Source organism: Thamnophis sirtalis, unplaced genomic scaffold, assembly GCF_051295495.1.
Source record: "Thamnophis sirtalis isolate CommonGarterSnake01/CBP01778 unplaced genomic scaffold, rThaSir2_p1.2 scaffold_14, whole genome shotgun sequence".
NCBI lineage: Eukaryota > Metazoa > Chordata > Lepidosauria > Squamata > Natricidae > Thamnophis > Thamnophis sirtalis.
In genome coordinates, this window is record NW_028261394.1 from 18772345 (window position 1) to 18799722 (window position 27378).

The 27378-nt window shown below is 42.0% G+C and overlaps 1 protein-coding gene across 1 annotated transcript in view; it reads right to left on the reverse strand.

The window, feature by feature from the left end:
• Window positions 1–8204: 8204 nt before the first annotated feature.
• Window positions 8205–27378, reverse strand: part of TEKT4 (tektin 4) — a 33329-nt gene continuing 14155 nt past the window's right edge. Inside the window, exons 3-6 of the mRNA XM_087728570.1 lie at window positions 24212–24355; window positions 19477–19699; window positions 13386–13540; window positions 8205–8564 (exon numbers count right to left, since the gene is read on the reverse strand). Of these exons, the coding sequence (XP_087584696.1) occupies window positions 8348–8564; window positions 13386–13540; window positions 19477–19699; window positions 24212–24355 (739 nt within the window). The 3' untranslated portion in view covers window positions 8205–8347. The remainder of the gene's footprint in view (window positions 8565–13385; window positions 13541–19476; window positions 19700–24211; window positions 24356–27378) is intronic.

Genomic DNA, 27378 nt, shown 5'->3' on the forward strand with positions numbered 1-27378 from the left:
GTTGTATTTGTGCTGATAAATAAATAAAGGGAGACTAGTATAGATTATTTATTTATCAGCACAAATACAACACAAATGTAACAAAGGCAACAGTAAAAATATTGGGTTTCTGTCTGGATGGTCTCTTGTGACGAGCCAATAGACAGAGAATGGAAGCAGTAAACATCCTCCCATATTTGGGCATACCAGGGGTTGTGACTCTAAATACATACTTATTTCCCTGGCTCAGCTGATAAGGAGAAGACCCTTGTGGCTTAATGGTTAACACATCTGCCTAAGATGCAATACAGCACAAGTTCTAATCCCAGTAAGGGTATGGCTAGCTCATGAGAGCTAAATAGCTTGAAATAGATCTATACTAGTCTCCCTTTATTTATTTATCAGCACAAATACAACACACACACACACACACACACATATGAGAGAGAGGGAGAGAGGATAGATAGATGGTGGATGGATGGATGGATGGATGGATGGATGGATGGATGGATGGATAGATGGATGGTATGGGTAACTATAGAGAGAGATGATAGATGATAGTTAGATAGATTGATGGATGGATGGTTGGATGGTATGGGTAACTATAGAGAGATATGATAGATGATAGATAGATGATGGACAGGTGGATAGATATGCATAGATGATAAAGAGAGAGAGATGATAGATATAAGGTTGGTAGGTAGGTAGGTAGGTAGGTAGGTAGGTAGGTAGGTAGGTAGATAGATAGAGATAGATAGATAGATAGATAGATAGATAGATAGATAGATAGATAGATAGATAGATAGATATAGATGGTTGATATGGATAAATGATGGATGGATGGATGGATGGATGGATGGATGGATGGATGGATGGTATGGGTAACTATAGAGAGAGATGATAAATGATAGATAGATGATGGACAGGTGGATAGATATGCATAGATGATAAAGAGAGAGAGAGATGATAGATAGGTAGGTAGGTAGGTAGGTAGGTAGGTAGGTAGGTAGGTAGGTAGATGATAGATAGATAGATAGATAGATAGATAGATAGATAGATAGATAGATAGATAGATAGATAGATGATAGATAGATAGATAGATAGATAGATAGATAGATAGATAGATAGATAGATAGATAGATAGATAGATAGATATGCTGCAGCCTGGGTGCCCAGAGTAAATGGCCATTAGCATACTACAAATCATTGTGTAGTTGGTCTTTGTTGTGAACCTGCAACATTGTGTGGTTGGTCTTTGTTGTGAACCTGCAATGATGGCATTTCACAGAATCCCACAGAAGAACTTCTAAGGAGTTTACAAACTGAAATAGCCAAGAGTTTGGAAAGAAAAATATGGCAAGTGATGCAGAGCTGGGCAATCTGTTTATGTCCTTTCTCTGAGCTGTTAATGCGATAGACCTTTACGGAGCTCTGCATCCCAAACGACCGTCTGAAACCATCTCTTGCTAAGCCTCCACCACCGTCCCATAAATTCTACACAGAGAAGCTGACTTGCCTGATTGCTGGGTCTCTCTGTTCACTGAGTTAGAACTGATGATGACCCATCATCCTGCATAATTTCTAAGCAAGCAGGACAGGCCTTCTAGCAAAACAGAACTTGGGGTTTTGCTCCTCTCTGAATCACCTGCAGCTGAGAAGTTGCCTCCATCTGTCAACACTATAGTAGGAGCAGCCTTGGAAAGAACCTGGGCCCTGAATTTTGGGGGTTACAACAGCTGCTTGGGAACAGCTCCAGCCCGCCAAAGTCATGGGCTGGAGTAGACTCCCCCTGAGATCCAGATCCTGTCCCTGCTGTCAGAGGCTATCAACATCTGCCTTTTTTTAAAACATACCTTAAGGAAATCTTGTGATAAAGTCTTTTTCTAAACTGGGCAAAGAAAGCTGTAGAAACGGCAAGAGGATTCCACAGTTGAGTAATTGAATGGCAATGGCCTGTTTTATCATGGAAATCGGGTGCAGAACGTTACCTGCATTTCTCCACACTGCTCTTGAAGGAAGGGCTACCAGGAGTCAGACCAGGTAAAGAAGGATGTTACTGCTGTAGCTTTATTTTTGCAAAAGATGGTCCACCATCTTTTTTGTACTCTACAGACCGCCCAAAAATGGCCCTTTTTTGCAAAAAAAGGGGGGCATGCATAGCCTTTAGGAGGCTTGTAGACTGCTCCTGGGGGCTGGGGGCAAAAAGGAGCAAAAAACCAGCATGCTTTCGCTCATTTCTGCCCTCTCCAGCCCCCAGGAACATTCTGGAAGCCTTCTAAAGACTATGCATGGCCATTTTTGCTAAGGGGATGGAGTTTCAGAAGGCAAAAAACCTCTTTTTTGAGGGAAAAAGGAGCATCTTATACTCTGAAAAATATGGTACAAGTTTGGTTTGGTGGCAGCAGCACCTTATATAGAAAGTTCCTACAGAGAGTGGTGAGGACAGCCATGAAGATTATAGGAAGCTCGCTTCCTGTTATTCAGGATGCTGCTTATAAGTGCTCTGTGCTTAGAGCTCAAAGCATTGTTAGAGACCTCACACATCCCCTTTATGATCTGTTTCTGTCACTTCCCTCTGGGAGGAGGTTCAAAGTATTTCTAGCAGGACAGCTTCATTCCCTAGGCCATCCGTCTGTGAAACTCACAAAATTCATTTTTCTTGCCGGGTACATGTATACATCTGAACTAGACTGTGTTGTTTCTCTGTATCATAGAATATATCTTGGTATGTGGGTATATGCATATTTATTTGTTTGTTTGCCATGTTTATGTAGTGTATATTGAAGGTGGTGACCCTTTGAGAGCTGTATGCAACAAAATTTCATTTTAATGTAGGCTGATTAGTGTACATTTAAAGTGACATTAAAGCTATTCTAAGTTCTCTTGTCTGAAGAAAAGCAGTTGAAAATCTGAGCATGGACATGACTTCCTAGCCTGACTTCCCTCCCATCTCATGTTGAGGTCACCTGAGATAGTTATCCAGGTCAGCAGAGGTACCTTTTAAGAAGAGCTAACATTGAGCGGATTTCTGTTTTAAAAGTTACCCTGAGGAGTCGGGGAGTTTAAAATGTGAAAAGGTAATGATTGGTGTGTTGTAAAGTTATTGTGAAATTCACATTATGAATTACATAAATAAGTGCAGGGTGGCTAGAACGCCTGTGTGCTATATGGTGCAGAAATATATGAGGATATAAATTTCAAAAGCATGTATAATTTTTTTTTAAAACCCATGGGCAGAGAAAAGCCATCAGACTAAGGTACTGTCCTTCTAATGCAAACAATAAATTAGTTTGCATGTTAGCTGACAGCAGATCTCTGGAGAAGTCAAAATCTCCTGGTTCATAGACCAAAGATTATGGCAGAAGGGGTGTGAAAGTTTATTGTTGTGCTAATTGTGTTTTCTTTTGCAGAAGCTTAATGTCTTCTGAGGTTAGTACCTTGCTTTTTTATTAGCCAATGAATTGCGGAGTGTGCATTCCAGCTTATGCTGCATTTCATTAATTCTGCCTCAACATCTGGCAGGCTTATATTTTATGTATAGTTTTACCAACTGTGCTTTGTTTTTGTTTTTTCTGAGCTCATTGGCAGCCTGGAAAGTGAACCGAGTGAAGGTAGACTCCATGGGAGAAGATACTCATGTTGATTAGCAAAATAAATGGGGCGGGGGAGAGAGACAGCAGCTTCTCTGACTCTTGATCTGACCTTTCCCCAATCAAGGAATATGGAGCTTCCTTGTAAAAGGAAAATCCTGGACAACCCAGAACTACGCTGCCTACATTCTGACCTAAGTGTAGTACACAAAATTATTTGCTATAACATCCTACCTGTCAACGGCTATTCAACTTCAACCACAATAATTCACGGGCAAACAATCGATACAAACTCAAGGTAAACCACTCCAAACTCGATTGCAGAAAATACGACCAGCAACAGAGTGGTCAACGCCTAGAATGCTCTACCTGACTCTGTTACCTCCTCAAACCCCCAAAACTTTAATCTTAAACTGTCCACCGTGGACTTCACGCATTTCCTAAGACAGTGTTTCTCAACCTTGGCAGTTTGAAGATGTGTGGACTTTAACTCCCAGAATTCTGGGAGTTGAAGTCCACACATCTTCAAACTGCCAAGGTTGAGAAACACTGTCCTAAGAGGTCCCTAAAGGGGCATGTATAAGCGCACCAGCGTGCCTACCATCCGTCCTACTGTCCCCATTGATATGTACGCATTTTATGTGTTTATGGCCATGTTATACTTATTTAAATCCATCTATTTGTACTAATCTCATGCGAAAATGTCCCTGTCTATACTAATACCTGTTACCTCGTAGATGTTGACAAATAAAAAAACAAATAAATAAATAAAAGTGATCTGTGGCTAATACTAGTGATTTACAGCACAAGGTGGGACCATTAATAGATAACAGAATAACAGAGTTGGAAGGGACCTTGGAGGTCTTCTAGTCCAGCTCCCTGCTCAAGCAGGAGAACCTATGCCGTTTCAGATAAGTGGCTGTCCAGTCTCTTCTTAAAATCCTCCAGTGATGGAGCACCCATAACTTCTGGAGGCAAAAACTGTTCCACAGGTTGATTGTCCTCACTGTTGGGAAATTCCTCCTTATTTCTAGGTTGCTTCTCTCCTTGGTTATTTTCCATCCATTGCTTCTTGTCCTGCCTTCTGATGCTTTGGAAAATAGGTCGACCTCCTCTTCTTCATGGCAGCCCCTCAAATATTGGAACCTTGTTCACGAAATGCGCAAGACATCTGTCAGCCCTCGTGCTGACATTTGTGGGGTAGCGGCTTTTCTGTGGCACCGCTACCTCCCGACCTCAGCAAGGGCTTCCATGCCGCCATTGCCAACGCCGCCAATGCCACCTGCTCAGCCATGCTTACACACCGCCAATGCTGATGATGCCGCTAACACTGCTGGGGGCACTGCCAAAGCCCTTCCCCTCATCCCTCTGATGTCGGTGGAGCCTGTTAGAACCTCCTGGGCAGCAACTGCACTTCAGAGCCTACTCTGAAGTAACTCTTCCACTCGGGTGTAGCTGCCTACTCTTAAGTAACTCTTTCACTTGGGTGTAGCTGCCTACTCTGAAGTAGCTCTTCCACTCAGGTGCAGCCTACAAGGAAGGAGGCAATAATGACACTGAGTGGGGGTGTGGCTGAGGGTCATGGTGATTGGTGCTGGTGATTAGGGGTATCATTGGGGTAACTGGGTGGATTTGTAGGTGTAACTGGGAAGGGTAATGGTATATCTACTGTGATGGGGTTAACTTTGTTAGAACTGACTTGGATTTGCTTACCTTTGTATAGTAGTCATTTAGTGCTGGTTATCACGTAGTTTCTTAGATAGTTTCTTAGATTTTGCTTTTCACCAAACCAAATGACTCTCTCTTTATGTGAATGCCAGAACTTAACAACATCATTCGTGCTAACCTATAAACCCTACATAACAAATCTGATGACTAGGTTTACACAATGTACTAAGCAGTGGTGGGTTCTGGATCCTGTTGCAACCGGTACGGTGCAAGGGTGCCCGGAGTCCACCACATGAATGTGCACAGCACGCACGCACAGTCACACATGCATCCCTACCTCTTGCAATGCCTCCGTGAGCTCCACGATGCTCCAGCTGCTCGGCAGAGCGTCATGCAGGTGCCGTGCACTCCGTGTGCGAGCGCAGAAGCGACAAATAGCTCAAATACAGGTAAAAAGCTCAGGGGGGCAGGTCCTCCCTCTGGAGCACCGTACTGGAACAGTACCTGGATAGGCACCGATACGCCCGTACCGGGGCATACCGCCTGCAACGCACTACTGGTACTAAGCCATGAACTGGCATACTGCTTGGGTTCTCTGAAGGGTGAGCTCAGTTTCCCATGACTTATCTATAAATGGGCTGGGAGAAAGACTCTGACTTGAGTGGGGAAGAGGAAGCAGGGCAAGGCGTACGGCACGAGGTAACTACAGGTGTATGTGTTTTGTGTGAACCCAAGGAAAAATGAAGGATTCTTTGAGTCAAGCACAAGTAGTATTGACCTGCTGACACTTATACTACATCTTCCCAACAACATTGATTCCCAACGGAAAGCCAAGTGGGTCACTGAACGCCCAGACATAGGAAGACATATAAATGACCCCACAAAGGTTTGCCAAGGTTTGAACTACCATATCAATAATGGACAATTCTGAATAGGATTCACACCTCACACAATGTCTGCTGGGACTATAAATGGGGCACCCCTCAGTGTGACTATGAGGTCCCATGTCAAACTGTAGATTGCATCTTGAGGGCACATACCAGTCCCGTAACTGATTTTTTTAAAATATAAATGATGCTGCATTTCAATAGTTAGACGGCCTACCCATTGACACTAGAATTGGCATATTCAACCTGTGATTTTTCAAGATTGGCAACTTGGAAGAAGTGTCACCTTCAACTCCCAGGATTCCTGGGAAGTGACTGGCCTGCTGAAGAATTTTGGGAGTTGACGTCCATACATCTTCAGAGGTCCATTGACATACAACACGGTCCTTTCAGCAGTTCCAAGGAGGTTCTACCCCCATTTGCACTCTGATCCAGGTGACCTTGAGGGCACAGATAACTCCCCCCCCCACAAGTGGCCTCAAGAGTTCTGGGGGGTGTGTGTGTGTGCTAATGACCAGATGACATGTCCTTCCACCCCAACCCCAATCCTATCAGAACTAATCCACCCATCATCCCCGCCCTCCTACCAGAACCAATGAAGCTTCTTTGATGATAAGCAAAGTGTCTTCTTCTTCTCCCTGAAGAAAAAACCACCTCTGAGACAACTCTGACCTGGATGACTGAGATTCTCCACAGGCATTCATCTTCAAGTTGCCGGGTTTGAAAAAACACTGATTTAGACAAGTGCTGTTAAAGAAATCATAGTTCATTCCACCGATGAGGGGGAGGGGAGGGGAGGGAACAGAACAGAACAAGGAATAGAAGAGAACAGAACAGAAAAAGGAATAGAAGAGAACAGAACAGAACAAGGAATAGAAGAAAAGAGAAGAGAACAAGGAATAGAAGAGAACAGAACAAAAAAGGAATAGAATAGAACAAGGAATAGAACAGAACAGAAAAGAAATAAGAGAAGAGAAGAGAACAAGGAATAGAACAGAACAGAAAAGAAATAAGAGAAGAGAACAAGGAATAGAACAGAACAGAACAAGGAATAGAACAGAACAGAAAGAGAAGAGAAGAGAAGAGAAGAGAAGAGAAGAGAAGAGAAGAGAAGAGAAGAGAGAATAGAATAGAATACAATAGAACAGAACAGAATTTTTGTGAATCAACAAAATTCAGAAACACCCACTGGAAGAAATTTCAGTTGGGAAAACAATATTTTTGTTAAAAGTTCAAAACCGATTTGCATGGCTGCCCTTATTACCTCATTCGGCTGGGGGGAGCGGGGTTGCACTATTGATTACATTATGTTTATTGTTGTGCCCTCTTCTACAATCTGTGAAGATGATGGATGGTTGAAGAAAATTGTTTCTGAATAAACAAAAAGAGCCTAAATCTTAAATATTCATAACAAGGAGCAGCCTGGTGTTAAATTAGCTTGTAGGGACTGTGGAAGCTGGAAAACAAATTGACTGGTTCTATTTCCCTTAAGTTACTTAGAAAAGAGAATGCAGAGAAGAATTAATTATGATCACTTTCAGGTTTAATATACCTCTTATATAAATCTTCGTCAGCTTTTCTGAATCGGAAAATCCTCCAAACGCTTCAACTATCTGCATTCAACAAAAATTGCCTACATTTTAATGTGGAGAGAATAAAGGACTTTATTTAAAGCAGCATTTCCATCCTGCTTTTCTGCCCACCAGACCTCATGGGCCCTGCACATGATCAGCAAGCCAGAATTAAACTACAATATCTCTTGACTGGGTGGAAAGTTGGAGGGATAATATCCAATTGCTATGTCTTTTGTTTTTATTTTCTGTTGTGCATTGTATGTAGTTTATTTTATTGTAAGCTGTCTAGAATCATGTAAAAGCGAGAGAGGTGGCTATACAAATCATTTAAATCAATGTCTCTCAACCTGGACCGGTTTCCGAGGAGTGTACTTCAAATCCCAGAACTCCCCAGCAAATCCTTGCTGGCTGGGGAATTCTGGGAGTTGAAGTCCATGCCACAGAAACTGATCCAGGTTGGGAAACACCGTGTTAAATTAATAAATAAAATTTGTACCAACCCTATCTTCCACAACAATTCTATATTTTAATAATTTATCCCAGAAGCGTTTACAAGACTAAAGAATGGCACCATCAACCACAAACATATTTAGGAAAGTAGAGCTTTCAGGGACCAAAACTGATTGCTTCCTTCACTTCCAGTGACATCCTACTGATAGCCTGCCAGTTTCAGGATAGTTGGGTATCTGGTACGATGGGTCATGCATTTCTGCCGGTCGATAAAAAGGCTGTTGGTTTTCACGGCAATCTCCTTCTCCAGGTTCATCCGGCTGTCCTCCAGATTCCGGAGGCTTTGCTCGGCTTCCAGAAGCTTCTTTTTGAGAGAGTCAATGGATTCCGTCAGTTCTTCCACTTCGCTGATGAGCCTGAATGGAGGACAAAAGAGGGGAGCATGTTGGTGGTGTGGATCGAGACCTCACCGTAGAAGATGAGAAGCTGGGGGTGAAACTGGCCTGGAGATAATGTTTTCTAGGAAATGTTCACCAATACATCTAAAATAGAAATGCAGATCTTGCTAAAGCAGGGGTGTCAAACTCAATTTCATCGAGGGCCATATCAGGGTTGTGTTTGAATGGGGGGAGGGGGTGGCCAGGTGGGCCTGGCCAGCATGATGTCACTTGTATCAGGGGTGCCATCCCAAGCATTCCGCCGGGCAAGAACGGGCTCCTGAGCTCCTTTTTCAGCTGGAACAACCTCCTGCAACCCTCTGCCAGCAAAAACCGAGCTCAGGGGGGGGGGCATGCATGGCCCGCGCAAGCTCCATTTTCACTGGCAGAGGCACCGCAGGCCAATCCTTCGCTATTTCCAGGGCAGCCCCGCTGATCAGTTCTAAGCACCTGCAGGCCGGATCTGGTCCCTGGGCCTTGAGTTTGACACCCCTGTGCCAGGGGTGAAATGCTCTGAAATCTGCTATCGGTTTGCTCACAAAGTAGTACTTTAAAAATGCTAACAAAAAGTTTTTTAAAAGTTCTGACAATCAGCTGTGTGACAATTAGCTGTGCTGTGCGATTTCTAGCAAATATAAATCACGGGACACAGCTGACTACCGGTTCACCCAAACCAGTAGCATTTTTTTTAACTACAGGTTCAGATGAACTGGCCCAAACCGGTAGCATTTCACCCCTGCCCTGTGCTAAGCCATACTCCATGAGCAAATGGATCTGTCTCACAGCGATCTCAATAAGAACAAGGGAATTCTTTGTCGGCCAAGTGTGGTTGGACACACAATTGTCTCCGGTGCATAAGCTCTCAGTGTACATACAAGCAGCAAGTGAGAAATCATGATTGTAATCATAAAATACGATCATCATAAATCATAAGATACACCACTCAGTGATAGTCACAGGATACTAAATAAGGCAGGGGTATCAAACTCGCGTCGCCAAGGCGTCGTCATCACGTGACTTATCGCAATTTTTTTTTACCCTTCACTAAACTGGGTGTGGGCCTGGCCAGCGCAAGCAATCGACATAAATCATAATAGGACACTAAATAAAAACAATCAACGTAAATCACAAGATACAAAAAAGTTATAGCTTAAATCCAGTTTAAACGTTACAGAAACGAGAGTAACATGTTGTACATAGACACGTTTTAGTGTCTTCCACAGAAATCATTTAAAATAATCTATAGAGGAGATGGGCAGTCATATAAATATTTTAAATAAATTAACAAACACAAATGAATTACATTTGAAAGGTTTATAATCTACACTAATACCCTTTCCCAAAAAATCAAGTACTCGAATTTAATAAAAAAAAGAGGTGGATAAAAAGAAATAAAAACATTTTCAATGTTCAAAGAGAGACAAACGGATATTTTTCTAGTTGATTATAGGAATGGTAAGCAATTGATTTTATCCAGAAAAAATTGCACCTAATTAAAAAGCTTAATTGGGGTGAATAAGCATTATTACGCCTCTGTATCTATGCCTCCCTGGAATAATCTGTGGGTAGTTTTTCAGATACAGCCTCTTCCCACTAATGGCTACCCACAAAGCCATTTTTCCACCTTTTTCATGGGATTTTAAGGTCCAAATTGAATCTGTTGTACCTCAAGACTTGGACTCAAAGGTGCTTTTTCATCCTTCTCAGAACTGAGGAAGTTTCTTGGATGAGAAGCAAAACATCTTCAAGGTAAAACAAAGGCCAGGTGACTTTTGAAAAAGCACCTTGGGACAACCAGGACCTGGATGACTGAGAATCTCCATAGATAGATTAAACAAACAGATTAACAGAGTTGGAAGGGACCTTGTAGGTTGTCTAGAAAGCCTTGCTCCTCACTCACACTCTCATTAAAAAAAACCATAAGAGAATTTTACCCTTTGTGATTTGTACGGACAGGAGGTCACAAAATATTTGGGGGCAATTGAGGAAACCAGCAATATTTGATGAGTGAAATGACGAATATCTCTAATTCACCGGGCAAAAATTCTTCTGTTTTGACATTTAAGAGCAGAATTAATCTGAGCTGCCAGAGCACACAATTTAACAGCCGTTTTTTAATAGAATAAATAGGCAAGATTCAGAAATTCTGGCCTCTAAAAAAAAATTCCACTTCCATCTGAAAGACTGGAAAAACTATTATTTCCGCTCCTTGGATTAATTTCAGTCCTTTGATTTTATGGTATTGTGGAGGAGAAAGATGTACGTGCAAAAGGCATTCAACAGAAGCTAACCAAGGAGAGAAGCAAAGGAGAACAATCAACCAGTCTTACCTCCAGAAGTTCTGAGTGCTCCACAGAGATGGATTGTTGCTGGTGTTACTACCGGTTTGCAACCCTGCACATGCCAGATGAGAGCTGCGCGCACGAGCGCTGTTCAATGTAAATTGTTGTTTGCGCATGCACAGAACAATTTACAGTGAACTGTGCATGCGCAGTCACTAAATTCCAAAATGGCAATGGTCCAGCGGCACTGAGGGAACTGGTTCGGGGGCATGGCAGGCCTGGGTCGCTGTCAGTTATGTGATCCAGGCCTGAATTCCACTACTGGTTCAGCCGAACCGGGCCAAACCAGCATCAATCCACCTCTGGTGTTCCATCACCTGAGGCTTTTAGGAAGCAACTAGACAGCCATTTATCCAGAATGACATAGGGTTTCCTGCTTGAGCAGGGAGTTGGACTAGATAACCTCCAAGGTCCCTTCAAATTCTGTTACTCTGTATAATCTGTACGTCAGCGTCCAAGTAACACACCCATTGAAAGCAGAACTCTGAGGCACATAGATTCTTCAAGGAGGATGTTTATTGAATACATCCTATCGGCACAGCTGGTAAAAACCAACTCTGAAAGTTCCTGTGGTTTTCAACTAATTAAAAGAATTAAACTCCCCCCCCCCCCATGTCATCAGTCACATTATCCAATGACTATATCTGGCAGGCTCCTCTCCTCCTTCACCAGCCACCTATGACCTTGGTTCTCACAGGAAAACTTTTTGTTTTAACTGTAAGCTGGGCTATCTACTCCCCCCCTCCTCTTCTCTCTCAGGCTTTGTGGCAACTGTGAGGCAGCCCAAGATGGCTTCAGCCAGGTTCACTTCAGAGTTGACACTGTATACAGCTAAGTCCTTGACTTACAACAGTTCATTTAGTGACCATTCAAAGTTACAACGGCATTGAAAAATGTGACCTATGACCATTTTTCACAGTTATGACGTTCGCAGCATCACTATGGTCATATGATCAAAATTCAGATGCTTGGCAATTGGTTCATATTTATGACCGCTGCAGTGTCTCAAAGGTCACATGATTCCCTTTTGCGACCTTCTGACAAGCAAAGTCAATGGGGGAGCCAGATTCACTTAACAACGAAGTTACTAACTTATCAACTGGTGTGATTCACTTAACAACTGTGGCAAGGAAAGTTGTAAATTGGGGCAAAACTCACTTAACAAATGTCTCACTTGCCCACAGAACTTTTGGGCTCAAATGCAGTCATAAGTTGAGGACTACCAATAGTTGTGGATTTTTCTTCTTTCGTTTATTCAGACACACCGAGAAATAAACTGTTAACATTGAATAAGATGCCCAGAAACACCGTGAGTTGAGTAGACATATAAATTTGTTTAATAAATAAAATAAAGGCATAAACAGCCCATTGCCCATTTTTCCTCCAAGTGTGTTTACAAAGCAGTTCACATCTGCTTCAGTCCTTCTGTGCTGACTGAAAAAGTTTGGATCCCTTTTCAACTATAAATGCAGGTAACTTTTCGAAAACCTAGAGAGTTCATTTCTAAATAAATATCTTCAAGACTCCAGATCGAGGTTATTTTAAAAAATATTAGAACGTGGAGACTGAAAACATGCCAGAATTGCTAATTAAACCAAATTACCTTTACCAAAATTATTAAACGTTTCATTGTAAATGCCATATAAGTAGTGGTGGGATTCAGCCAGTTCCCACCACCTCAGGGGAACCAGTTTTTAACTTTCTGAGCAGTTTGGTGAACTGGTTATTGGAAGAAATCATTAGGGCAGAGAAACAGTTCAATTATTTGAATCTCACCACTGCATATAACTAAACAATAACTCAGAAGACACTAGCTAAATTAGCTTTATTTGGCTGTAATCTGCCATCAACACTCAAGGCTGTTATCTCAATTTTTTTGGAACACACCCTGCAGATACCCCTTCTACCAACTTCATGGTATTCACACATGCCACCTGGAAGCAACATCCTTACCCTACAAGACCAGAAGATTGAATCTTTATTCTTCGTTTAGTGGGTGAGATGCTCAACCATCACTTCCATCAGAATTTCTTAACCTCAGCAACTTTAAAATGGGTGGACTACAGCTCCCAGAATTCCTCTGCCAGCATGCTGGGAATTGAGGTGCATAGATCTTGAAGTTGCTGAGGTTGAGAAACAGTGATCATCTTCATCATTTAATCATAATCCCTTGAGGACTGGAGTCTGGGCAACTGAATGGAGCAGAGCGTTTACTGGCCAGATGCTCTTCCTGTCACCAATGTGGAGTTATATTCAGCAAATATAGTCTCATTGTGCCCAGAGAGAGAAATATCTGCCTCCACCTAGGATTGAACTCATGGCCTCCTGATTGTGAGGCGAGAGCTCCACCTCTAGGACACTGCATCGCTCAGGTTGAGAAACAGCGATGTACTGTACATTATTATTATCATCATTATTATCCTCATCCTTTAAATTAAGATACTGCCCAGTGACTTACCTGAACTGGGCAGTGTCTCTGCAGAGATCCACGTTGGGCCTAAAGGAGCGATCATACAGCCTTGTCTGAGCTACTTTGAGGGGTGTTTCTTTATCCTTAATTGCCTGCTTCAGGGCCTCAATGTTATGCTCTTGGTGCCCAATCTCTTGGAGGGTCTGTTCAAAGCGGATATGAAAGATAGTGGAACAAACAAACAAACAAACAGTAACTGTTCATCAATGGTGTATGGATCGACCACAATTTGCAAAGACAAGAATCAAGGTATGTGGAGATTAAGATTCAATTATTTCCAAGAAGATATTCCATCAATCAATCAGAATAGAGTTGGAAGGGCCCTTGGAGATCTTCTAGTCCAACCCCCTGCTCAAGCAGGAGAGGAGATCTGTACTATTTCAGACATGGTTGTCCGATCTCTTCTTGAAAACCTCCAGTGATGGAGCACCCACAACTTCTGGAGGCAACTTGTTCCATTGATTAATTGTTCTCACTGTTAAGAAGTTTCTCCTTCCTTCTAACTTGCTTCTCTCCATTGTTAGTTTCCATTCTCTTTGTCAGAGCCCCTCAGATATTGGAAGGCTGCTATCCTGTCTCCCCATGTCCTTCTTTTCATTAAACTAGACAGACCCAGTTCCTGCAACTGTTCTTCATATGTTTTAGTTCTCCAGTCCCCTAATCAACTTTATTGCTCTTCTTCCAAAGTCTCAACATCTTTTCTGTAATGTGGGGACCAAAACTGGATGCAGTATTCCAGGTGTGGTCTTACTAAGGCTTTATAAACCAGTACTAATACTATTCACATGATTTTGATTGTATGCCTCTGTTTATAAAACCCAGGATTGCATTAGCTTTTTTGGCAGCTGCCGCACACTGCTGGCTCAGGTTTAAGTGATCGTGCACTAGGACTCCAAGGTCTCTCTCACAGCTACTGTTTTTGAGCCAGGTTTCACCTAATCTATATTTGAACCTTTGGTTTTTTCCTAGGTGTAAAACCTCACTTTTCTCCACATTAAAATTCATTTTGTTGGACAGGGCCCATTGTTCAAGTCTGTCAAGATCTTTTTGGATCCTGAGCTTGCCTTCTGGGGCGTTAGCTTTTCCTGCTGGATTAGTATCATCTGCAGATTTGCAAAATCATGTTACAAATATTCTGGAAGGTAAATTGTGCTGAGATGTTTCAAGGAAAACCCAGTGGAGTTTTGATGTAGCAGAAGGCTGCTGTTGATTAAAATCTGCACCAGATGAGAAGAATCTAGTCCATGCAAAACAACTTGATGTCATAATAACAGACGTTTTTTTAAGCTACTACCAGAAGTTTGAATTTGCTCTTAACAGTAAGCCAAACAGCTCTGGATACTTTTATTGTATATACCAAAAGTATATAGTATTATACCAAACACATAAAGAACTGTTGCTGCAACTAGGTATGTCTAGTGTGATGAAAAGAAGGACTAGGGGAGACATGATAGCAGTGTTCCAATATCTCAGGGGCTGCCACAAAGAAGAGGGAGCCAAACTATTCTCCAAGGCACCTGAGGGTAGAACAAGAAGCAATGGGTGGAAACTAATCAAGGAGAGAAGCAACTTAGAACTGGGGAGAAATTTCCTGGTAGTTAGAACAATTAATCAGTGGAACAGCTTTCCTCCAGAAGTTGTGAATGCCCCAACACTGGAAGTCTTTAAGAAGAGGTTGGATAACCATTTGTCTGAAATGGTATAGGGTTTCCTGTCTAAGCAGAGGACTGGACTAGAAGACCTCCAAGGTCCCTTTCAACTCTGTTATTCTATTCTATTCTTGTTATATTCTTGTTCTGTTCTATTCTATTCTTTTCTTTTCTATTCTGTTTTCTATTCTATTCCATTCCATTCTACTCTGTTCTTCATTCCTCTATTCTATTCTATTCTATTCTACAGTTTTCTATTCTATTCTATTCCATTCCATTCTACTCTATTCTTCATTCCACTATTCTATTCTAATTTTTTCTATTCTACTCTATTTTTTCTATTCTATTCCATTCTTTATTCTCTTCTAATTTTTTCTATTCTGTTCTATTCTGCATTCTATTCTATTCTGTATTCTATTCTATTCCATTCCATTCTACACTATTCTTCATTCCAATATTATATTATATTATATTATGTTATGTTATGTTATGTTATGTTATGTTATGTTATGTTATGTTATGTTATGCTATGCTATGCTATGCTATGCTATGCTATACTATATTATATTCCATTCCATGCTTCATTCCACTATTCTATTCTATTCTATTCTATTCTATTCTATTCTGTATTTTATTCTATTCCATTCCATTCTACTCTATTCTTCATTCCAATATTATATTATATTATATTATATTATATTATATTATATTATATTATATTTATTATATTATATTATATTATATTATATTATATTATATTTATTATATTATATTATATTATATTTATTATATTATTATATTATATTATATTATATTATATTATATTATATTATATTATATTATATTATATTATATTATATTATATTATATTATATTAATTATATTATATTATATTATTATATTATATTATTATTATATTTATTATATTATATATTATATTATATTAATATATTCCATTCCATGCTTCATTCCACTATTCTATTCTATTCTATTCTATTCTACTCTATTCTGTATTTTATTCTATTCCATTCATTCCATTTTACTCTATTCTTCATTCCACTATTCTATTCTATTTTTTTCTATTCTATTTTTTTCTATTCTATTTTTTTCTATTCTATTCTATCTATTCTATTCTATTCTATTCTATTTTTTTTCTTTTGAATTGAAATGAATTGAATTGAATAGGTTTATTTATAGGCCGCCCTTTTCCCTGAGGGGACTCAGGGCGGCTAACAACTCATAGGAAGGGGGATACAGACAATAACATATAACATTACATATAATTAAAAAGTAAACAACATTCATCCAACATTCGGGTGGGGGCAGATCAATCTCTACCCCCAGGCCTGGCAGGATAGCCAGTTCTTGAGGGCTGCGCGGAAGGTCTGAAGGGTGGTGAGGGTACGGATCCCCACGGGGAGCTCGTTCCAGAGGGTCGGAGCTACCACTGAAAAGGCTCTCCTCCGCGTAGTAGCCAGCCGGCACTGGCTGGCAGATGGCACTCGGAGGAGGCCTAATCTATGAGATCTAATCGGTCTCGAGGAGGTAATCGGCAGGAGGCGGTCTCCCAAGTACCCAGATCCACTACCATGGAGGGCTTTATAGGTGGTAAGAAGCACCTTGAAGCGCACACGGAGATCAACAGGTAGCCAGTGCAGCTCGCGGAGGATAGGTGTTATGTGGGTGAACCGAGGTGCACCCACAATCACTCGCGCGGCCGCATTCTGGACTAGCTGAAGTCGCCGGATGCTCTTCAAGGGCAGCCCCATGTAGAGCACGTTGCAGTATTCCAGCCTAGAGGTCACGAGTGACTGTTGTGAGTGCCTCCCGATTCAGGTAGGGTCGCAACTGGCGCACCAGGCGAACCTGGGCGAATGCCCCCCTGGTCACAGCCGACAGGTGGTGATCAAAGGTCAGCTGTGGATCCAGGAGGACTCCCAAGTTGCGAACCCTGTCTGAGGGGTGTAAAATTTGCCCCCCCAGCCTGAGTGATGGAATGCTAGCCAAATTGTTGGGAGGGAAACACAACAGCCACTCTGTCTTTTCTGGGTTGAGTACAAGCTTGTTAGCCCGCATCCAGTCTCTAACGGCCTCAAGACCCTGGTTCATCATGTCCACCGCTTCATTGAGTTGGCACGGGGCGGACAGATACAGCTGTGTATCGTCCGCATATTGATGGTATCTTATCCCGTGCCTCCGAATGATCTCGCCCAGCGGTTTCATGTAGATGTTAAATAGTACGGGGGACAGGACCGACCCCTGCGGCACCCCATATGTTAGGGGCCTCATGGTCGATCTCTGTCCCCCGACCAACACCGACTGCGACCTGTCCGAGAGGTAGGAGGAGAACCACTGCAGAACAGTGCCTCCCACCCCCACCTCCCGCAGTCGTCGCAGAAGGATACCATGGTCGATGGTATCGAAAGCCGCTGAGAGGTCAAGAAGAACCAAGATGGAGGGATGACCTCCATCCCTGGCTCTCCAGAGATCATCGGTCAATGCGACCAAAGCGGTTTCTGTGCTGTAACCAGGTCTGAAGCCGGACTGGAAGGGGTCCAGGTAATCGGCTTCCTCCAAGGACCGCTGAAGCTGGTAGGCCACCACCTTCTCAACAACCTTCCCAATAAAGGGGAGGTTGGAGACTGGACGATAGTTGTTAAGTACAGCTGGATCCAGAGATGGTTTCTTCAGGAGGGGTCTCACCACCGCCGTTTTAAGTGCGGCGGGGAAGTGCCCCTCCCGAAGTGAGGCGGTAATAACCGCTTGGATCCAGCTCCGTGTCACCTCCCTGCTGTTAGCTACCAGCCAGGAGGGACACGGGTCCATTTTCTGTTCTATTCTATTGTTGCACTAATCCCACCACTAAAAGCAAGATCCTTCTGGTGATAAATCATCCATCCGCTTTGGACCACCTGTGCTTTTACCAAAAAAACATTGGAATAGTCTCATCCCTAAACTGCAGCAGACACATCCTGTTCTATAGCTGCAACAGACCAGGTTCCTTCTAAAGCCTGAAGTTGAAGATCAACTGAATTTGCTGTACAAAGGAAGATTGAGATCAACAAGACCACCCTCCTTGGTTTAATCCTCTGTGGTCTCACAAACGCAGGATCCTTTCCCACCCCCACCCCCAAAAATATTTATGGGATTTAACTCAAACTCTCCTCCCCATCTTTTAAAAGCTGCTCCCATGTTTTCTCAAGAGCTGGACTTCAAGCATCAACATTGCAGTCAGCTCACCCACAGTGGGAGGGGAATGGGACAACTCACCACGGCCAACTTACTGTGGGACAACTCACTTGTGGGACAATTTAACAATTCTATTTAACTATTTAAATTAAATAGAATTATTTTAATTTTTGACATTCACATTTTTCTGTCCCTCTTTTTGCATCCTTTTTCTTTCTCTTTCTCTTTCTTTCTTTCTTTCTTTCTCTTTCTTTCTTCCTTCCTTTCTTTCTTTCTTTCTTTCTTTCTTCTTCTTGTTCCATATCTGTCATCAGTTAGCCATGGTGAGTTAGCCTTGGTGAGTTGGCCATGGAGATTTAACCTTGGTGAGTTGGTCATGGTGAGTTAGCCTTAGTGAGTTAGCCTTAGTGAGTTGGCCATGGTGAGTTAGCCTTAGTGAGTTGGCCATGGTGAGTTAGCCTTAATGAGTTAGCCTTGGTGAGTTGGCCATGGTGAGCTGGCCATGGTGAGTTAGCCTTAGTGAGTTGGCCATGGTGAGTTAGCCTTAGTGAGTTGGCCATGGTGAGTTGGCCATGGTGAGTTAGTCTTAGTGAGTTGGCCTTGGTGATTTAGCCTTAGTGAGTTGGCCATGGTGAGTTAGCCATGGAGAGTTGACCATGGTGAGTTAGCCTTGGTGAATTGGCCATGGTGAGTTAGCCTTAGTGAGTTAGCCTTAGTGAGTTGGCCATGGTGAGTTAGCCTTAGTGAGTTGGCCATGGTGAGTTAGCCTTAATGAGTTAGCCTTGGTGAGTTGGCCATGGTGAGCTGGCCATGGTGAGTTAGCCTTAGTGAGTTGGCCATGGTGAGTTAGCCTTAGTGAGTTGGCCATGGTGAGTTAGCCTTAGTGAGTTAGCCTTAGTGAGTTGGCCATGGTGAGTTAGCCTTAGTGAGTTGGCCATGGTGAGTTAGCCTTAATGAGTTAGCCTTGGTGAGTTGGCCATGGTGAGTTAGTCTTAGTGAGTTGGCCTTGGTGATTTAGCCATGGAGAGTTGACCATGGTGAGTTAGCCTTGGTGAATTGGCCATGGTGAGTTAGCCTTAGTGAATTGGCCATGATGAGTTAGCCTTAGTAAGTTGGCCATAGTGAGTTGACCTTGGTGAGTTGGCCATGGTGAGTTGGCCATGGTTAGTTGGCCATGGCAAGTTGGCAGTGGCGAATTGCTATAGACCCAAGTGGGAGAAGTAGAGCAGGTGGGCCCATACTTTTCGTAAACTGTGCTCCATCTTGTGCTTGGCATCCTCCAGTTCCTCACAGCGCTTGGCAAAGGCCTGGTTCACTATGTCAAACTGCATGCGCAGATCCTCGGCTGTGTCATGGAGGATATTGTCAACCAGGGCACGGAGGTTGACGGAAGCCAGCCTTTCTCGCTCTGCCCTGTAGATGTTGTCATGGCTGTGCTTGGCCCACGTCTCTGGGGTGGAAGCACTGCAGGGAAGATACGGGGAGGGGGAGGATGTAAATCATATAGCCAGAACCTTAATCTGTGGCCTAAATTTACAGGACAGTCTTCATTCGTATGGAACCCATCTCAAAAAAATGTAGGGAAATTGACAGTAGAGTGTGGAGAAAGGTGGACCTTCCAGGAGAATCAGGGGAATCCAGGTCAAGTCTTTTTGGCCATGAAGCTCATTGGCCACCCTCCTGCTCTCTCACTCTCTGTCTCTTGATTAAATGATTATGTGCCATTGAGTCATTATTAAGGACTGTTGTCCTGATGCCAACAGAAGGAGAGAACTACTAATATTGTTCAAAGCTACCTGGGGTGATAATGAAAAATGTCAAGATTGAGTTACTGAATATATTGTCCAAGGTGATAAAGAGTTTCTTGGATTGAACTTAAATTTTAAGCCTTCTTAGCAACAGCACAGAAGTAGCCATAAAAGTGCTGCCTTCTTCTCTCAATTATTTCCTAATTTGACCTATAATCCTGAGATTTCTTGGTAATCTCTTATCCCAAAACATGGTAAGCATAACTTCAGGTTTAGGTTTCAGGTTTATTGGACTTATATGCCGCCCTTCTCCCAAAGGACTCAGGGCGGCGTACAACATAAAAACACATATTACAAAAGTTAAAAGAAAGATTAAATTAACTTGGCTTAGTTTCTGAGTCACATGAGGTGTTAGCTTGGTGCTTTGCTGGCTGAGGAACTCTGGGAGTTGAAGTCCACAAGTCTTAAAGTGGCCAAGGTTGGAGACCACTGCATTAAACCACCACCAAGGTGACAGATACCAAGACAATGTGCAAAAACACAGGCAAAGGAGTCCAAGCCAGTGGGGTGAAATTCATTTTTTTTACTACCGGTTCTGTGGGCGTGGCTTGGTGGGCGTGGTGTGGCTTGGTGGGCATGGCAGGGGAAAGATACTGCAAAATCCCCATTCCCTCCCGACAGCCAGAGGTGGCATTTGCCGGTTCTCTGAACTACTCAAAATTTCCGCTACTGGTTCTCCAGCACCTGCTGGATTTCACCACTGGTCCAAGCCCTAATCAAACACAACCAAGCAAAACAGTCAAGTGAAAATACTCTATGGGGAAAAGGCAGAATATCAACACAAGTAGTAAGAATTAGAAGGGAATCAATAAAATATCTGATCCTGGTGCTTCCCCATCCACAGTATTAGAACTAACAGCATCATAGCTGGATGGCCGTTGATACTAATTTTGAAGCAGTGGCATCTTTGATTCTGAAATTACCTTCATCAAAGGTCCAATGTGTGGAACAATGTTTCTCAATCTTGGTAGCCTGAAGATGCCCACATTTTCAAGTTGCCAAGGTTCAGAAACATTGATGTAGATGCTATTTTCCACTCAATGAAACCAAATATTTGACCAGTATCTCCAAGACTTGCTTAATTTCTTATCAGCACGGTGAGAGAAGAAGGGAGCATCAACAGGCTTTGGGGAAGGTAAACGTTGAGGTGCTCTCTAAGACTAGCATGGATAATGTTACCTAGTTGGGGTAATGAAACGTCTGCAGGAAAACAAACAAGCTCAGAAAGCACCAAGGACCACACAGTCCTCCTCCTCCTCTCTATAACTCCCCCTCCCTTCTAGCACTGAGGGGGTTACCTAGTTAGGTTAATGAAACATCTGCAAGAAAAGAAGCAAGCTGGGGAGGGCAGCGGAAGTCACGGCAAAGAGACACAGAGGAGTGGAGCCCCGTGAAGTCCCATCTATTTCTCCCGCTTGGAGAAGCCCTATGGGACCAAGTCACCTGGAGGGATGATGATGCTTTGGAAGCCACGAGGAGAACACAGTCTCCTCGTTTGACCCAAAGAAAACCCCTTTATCCGGTGGAAGAGAGGACGGCCATTATGGCTGAACTGAAGCCATGACAGCTGAAGCAGAAGAGAAGATGGGATAGATCTTGCAACAGTGTGTACGATGTGGGTGAGAAATCTCTAATTTTTGCTGTGAAACTTTCCCTAAAGCACCCCCTGAGGAGAGGAGAGTGGGACTCAACTGAAGTGATGGTAGGGTCCTCTCTGAACCCCAAAGAAAAGCAGTGACTAAAAATTGGGAGCGAATATCAGACCCGGAAAAGAAAGAACGAACAAAAAATGTTAAAAACTTTAAAGACAAGCCTGGATCGGCTAGTTTTTCAGCAAATTAAACTGTTTTAAAATATTGTGCTATACCTTGGTTGTCATCTTGAAGTGAGGGAGTTTGGAAAAAGGATTAAAAGAAGAAAATAAAAAGAAAATAGTGTTGGGGCCATATGTGTAGCTGAACAAGGCCGGGGAAGACATTACAAACATGAGTAAGTGATAAGTAAAGATCCCTTATGCCTAAAAGAGAAGCTGAAGACATCTGCAATTGATTATACTGGCTGTTTGGAGAGAGACTGTGAGAGCATTTAACTGCTAGAACCTTGAGGATTACAAATCTACAAATCTGGTGGATGATGTGTGAGTGTGAAACAGTTTGGACTTGCTTTGAAACTAAGAAGAGATGGTTAATTCAACAGAGTGATCTGTGAACTGCTGGAATATTGGCTATTTTCTCTTGGTATGATAGACAAGAAACTGGGATTGTGAGAGACTTTTTGGTAAAGCTTTAAAGTAAAGTAAAGTAAAATTTTAAATTACTAAAATAAGGCAAACTGTCACAACAATGAGAAATAAATGTATTATTAAAAGGAATATTATTAATGTCCAAAGACATGCAGGAAGAGATGACAAGGAACCACAGGGAGATAAAACAATTGATTCCAGATATAATTGTGAGACCAGAGTGCTATGAACAAACAGCACTGAATAAAGAACTGGAATCCCAGGAAATAAAGGCGAAAATAGAAAAAGAAAGAAAGAAAAACAGGAGAAGAAGGGGGAATGACACAAAAAAACAAAAAAAGAGAAGATAGTAGAAACATATGAAAGAGAAAAAGCAAATTATACTCTAGATTAAATGCAAATGAGGCAAGAAGATACAAGATCCCAGGGAAGGAGCGAAGGAGACGGCCCAAGAACTTATGGTAATAACAGTTTGTGGGGAGGAGTTGAGGGAGAGATGTAGAATACCTTTCAAGCCAGAAGTTGGGTGCGTGAGAACTAGGATAGAGGTAGAATTGAGAAATGGGGGAAATATCGCTACGTATATCTCTATATAATAACATTCAAGTATTAAATAGATTAGAAACTGAAAAGATAGAAATTAAAAGGTTAAGAGAATAATTAATCAACATTAATCATTATGAAAATAATTATGAAAAAATATTAATATGAAGAATAAATATTATCAATATGTTACTATAACTATGATTATTATTTCTATTACTAATAGATTTGCTATATAACAACATTCAAATATTAAGTAGATTAGAAACTGAAAGATGACCCTATGGGTATCAATAGTTAGATAATAGAAGCAAAAGATAGAAATTAAAAGGTTAAGAGAATGATTAATCAAATAATGAAAGATTATTAATACAAAGAATAAATATTATCAATTTGTTACTATAATTATGATTATTACTGCTATCAACACACTGCTCATGTAGATTTTAAGCTTCTTTTCTTCTAATGTAATTTCAAGAAAATGTACAGTTACATTTGAAAGAGAGAGTACCTGGAAAATATACTGTACTTTGTAGGGAAATGGAAATTTATATACAACAACGAAAAGAAAAATATGGAAGGAAAGAGAAGTGGAGAGAGGGAAGGGAGAAAGGCCGAGGGAAGAGGAGAAGGAAGGAGACAGACGAAGAGGGAAGCAGAGAGAGAAGGAGAGGAAAAGGGAGGAGAGGGAAGGAGGAAGGGGAAAGGAGAAGGAGAGAGGGAAGGAGAGGGAAGGGGAGAAAAGGAGGAGAGGAAAAGGGATGAGAGGGAAGGAGTAGGAAAGAGGAGGAGAGGGGGGGAGTGGAGGGGAAGGGAAGGGAGGAGAAGGGAGGAGGGAAGGAGAGGAAAGTAGAAGGAAGAAGGGAAGAGAGGGAAGGACAAGGAAAAAGACGGAAAGAGATGGACTGTCGTTGTAAAATGGAAAATGTGATGTATTATAAAGGAAAATGTATAATAAAAACATTTTTTAAAAGAAAAAAAGAAGCACGCTCAGGAACACCAAGGACCCCACAGTCGTAGTCCTCCTCTTCCTCTCTGCAACTCCCCCTCCCTTCTGGCACTGATAAGGTTATTTACTTAGGTTAGGATAATGAAATGTCTGCAAGGAAACAAGCAGCTCCAAGGACTCCTTCATTTCAACGCTGAGTTACAAGCATCATCCCTTAAGATAAACATTTGCAAAAGTGCAGAATTGCAGATTGGAAAAGGGAGAAGAGAGAAAGAGGGAAGGAGGACCAGGGTCAAATGTGCATTGAAAAGGGCTCTGCTTTGAGGGCAGAAAACGGAAGAGGAGGGGGACTAAGGAAGATGGACCAGGGGGTTTCGCCCAACCATGCCATCATTGGTGACCTTGGTTCATCCCCAACTAGGACTTGGTCTCACCTGTCCTCAAACTTGGAGGAGCTGGGGTGGAATTGAATGTTGGTGCTCTGGTTGGTGTACCGCCCACATTTCTCATCGATGTTGTAGGTTTCCACTTTGTCTGACCAATCCATCTCGCAGACCTGCTTGTGGTCCCGATTTAACCTGGAGAGGTGAGGGGTCACAAAGTTTAGTGCCCAATTTAGTGAAGTGAGCCTCCCCACACAGGATTTCTGCGAAGGTGTAAAAACATATGTGTGTGTGTGTGTGTGTGTGTGTGTGTGTGTGTGTGTGTTTATTTGTGCTGATAAATAAATAAAGGGAGACTAGTATAGATCTATTTCAAGCTATTTAGCTCTTATCAGCTAGCCATACCTTTACTGGGATTCGAACCTGGGCTATATTAAATATTAAAACTTGGCTGTTCCGACAGGCCTGGGGCTAAAGACTTACAGCCCCACTCCGAATGGTATGATTGTTGTGTTTTTAGCTGTGTATGGTCTCTATGTCCTGTAACTCGTTTGTTTTTCCCCCCGCCCTTGAATTGTGAGCCGCCCTGAGTCCCCTCAGGGAAAAGGGCGGCATACAAATAAAGTAAATAAAAATAATAAATAAATAATTAGGCAGACGTCTTAGCCATTAAGCCACAGGCTCTGATCCGTTATCAGCTGAGCCAGGGAGAAAGGTATATATTTAAAGTCACAACCCCTGGTATGCCCCAATTATACTTATACATACACACACACACACATACACACACACACACACACACACATATGTATATTTGGGTCTTTTCCCGTGTAAGATTGAGAGTAACTTGGTGACATTTCAACAAGGTCCCACTCGCCATCTTCAGGCTGGTACCTTCGGCTTTGTGCTTGTGTGAGCAAAGTGTGATCTGAGCTGCCGTCTCTTTATAAATATAGATGGGGGATGGTGGAGTGCTGGCTTTGTTGCTGTAAGTGGGTTGGTTGGCTGTGTTGTTACATCTTGATTAGTTGATGTAATTGATGTATGCATATTAGTCGGCTGTTTCGTAACATCCTGTGTGGCTGAAGTACTGGCTGTGTCCCCATTAGTCTTTTGTGTTGTAACGACCTGGGTAATGGACTGTGTGATGACATCCTGAGCTCTAGTGTAGTGATATCCTGAGTCCTGTGCTGCAACATCCTGGGAGGTTGGCTGTGTTGTAACCTCCTGAGTTCTGTGATGTAATGTCCTGAGCAGATGGCTTTGATGTAACATCCCGGGCTTTGGTTTGGCTCCAAGTTTACCATCTGGCCATGTGTTCATGGCATGTGTCAGTTTGCTTTGTGTGGGGGTCGGAGGGGGGGGTGCAGCAGTTGGTGATGCCACCGTGGTTTGGCTTCTGGATGGTGGTTGCATTTCGTCTATGGGATGGGTTTGGGTTTTATAGAAAGACGGCACCTCCGATCAGGCTTTGCTCGCACAAGCACGAAGCTGAAGGCATTGTCTTGGCAACGTTTCGGCAAGGTCTCACTTGCCGCCTTCAGACTGGAGTTTTCGGCTTCGTGTTTGTGTGAGTAAAGTGTGATATATATATCCCGGTGTGTTCACAAAAAAAAGTGACAATTAACAGTTATCTTCTTACCTTACGTCTATAGAGATTCTCAGTCATCCAAGTTATGGTTGTCCCAAAGGTGCTTTTTTTCCCAAGAGGCAACTGGACTTTCTGATTTTTTTTTAAGACATTTGGCTTCTCATCCAAGAAGCTTCTTCAGCTCTGGCTGAATGGTCCTTCCATTCCTCACCATCCAGTAGAGCTGAAGAAGCTTCTTGAATGAGAAGTAGAATGTCTTCAAAGAAAAACCAGAAAATTCAGTGGCCTCTTGAGAAAATAAAAATATTAAAATACAAACAAAGAGTGACACTATTTCTGAACATTAGTTTTGCTTTCATAGGACACTTATTTGAAAACTGGAAATGTTCACAAACCTAACATTGATTAATTTCAGAATAGCTTTCCATATATATTTTTTAAAAAAAACATTTTGTATTTCCAATAAAAGCGCCAGGTTTCAAACAGGATACATGACAAATACTTCTTGTTCTACGTGTCACCTGCTGGAAATTTAAACTGAAAAATAAGAAAGCTTGACAGGATGTAATGTCATGCTAAGAACATCTCAAGAGTGCAATTGAAAATAATTGGAATATAATTTGAGGAATCATCTCTCTCAAATCGCTCTGCGTATGTGATAATCACCAGTAAGAATTAAACAGGGATGCATTTTGTAAAGAATTTAAGAGCTGCCAAGCAGGTGCAAGCACAGACAAGGAAATATTGGCAGGGACTTGGAAGAAGGTTGTTGCACTTTTTTAAAAAGAAAAATCTGCAATTTACAAATGAACCGAGCCATAAAATAATACAGAGTCCAAAGCAGAAAACGTAAGTTTGGGATTCAACACTTTCGCTTGTCTTTTATTATCCATAAACCTAAATAATTTAACTTGCTTTCAGATCTCTAGGCTCTTTTTGGTTTTCCTGTATTTGGCTACAAAAATAAAGCATAGGGGAGATTTTAAACAAAACAAAACCTCAGGCTCTTCTCTGATTTACTGTATTTTGCCCACAAACCATTTTTTTAAAATCAGCCTATTAAATCTGTAACTTGCACAGCATGTCTGTCTCCTTGTTTCCGATTTTATACCGCCATCTGGTGGATGAACAGGAAATGAACCAAATAACAACAATTATATTTTTCTTGAGTAAAAAAATGAAAATTACTGAGTTGTTCCATCACGCTCAGTTTTCTTCCCTGAAAAAGAGATTTCTTTCTTTTCTTTTTTTCCCTAGCAGCTTAGCCTATTGCTGTGGTTGATATTTTGGGGTTGGCTTTCTTTATTTTTTTTAAATGCTTTACAGATAGTCCTCGACTTATCGACCACAGTTGAGTTCAAAATATCTGTTGTTAAGTGAGACACTTGTCAAGTGAGTTTTGCCCCATTTTGCAAACTTTTCTTGCCACGGTTGTTGAGTGAATTGTTGCAGTTGCTGAGTTAGTAACACGGTTGTTGAGTGTTTTCCCCATTGACTTGGCTTGTTAAACCGTCAAACTGTGGGACAACCTAGTACATATGTGTGAAGTAAGACATAGATTTTGCAGTCTGTGCCAGTCAGTTTGCTTCATCTTGGCACTGACATTACAATAACAACCCTGACAATG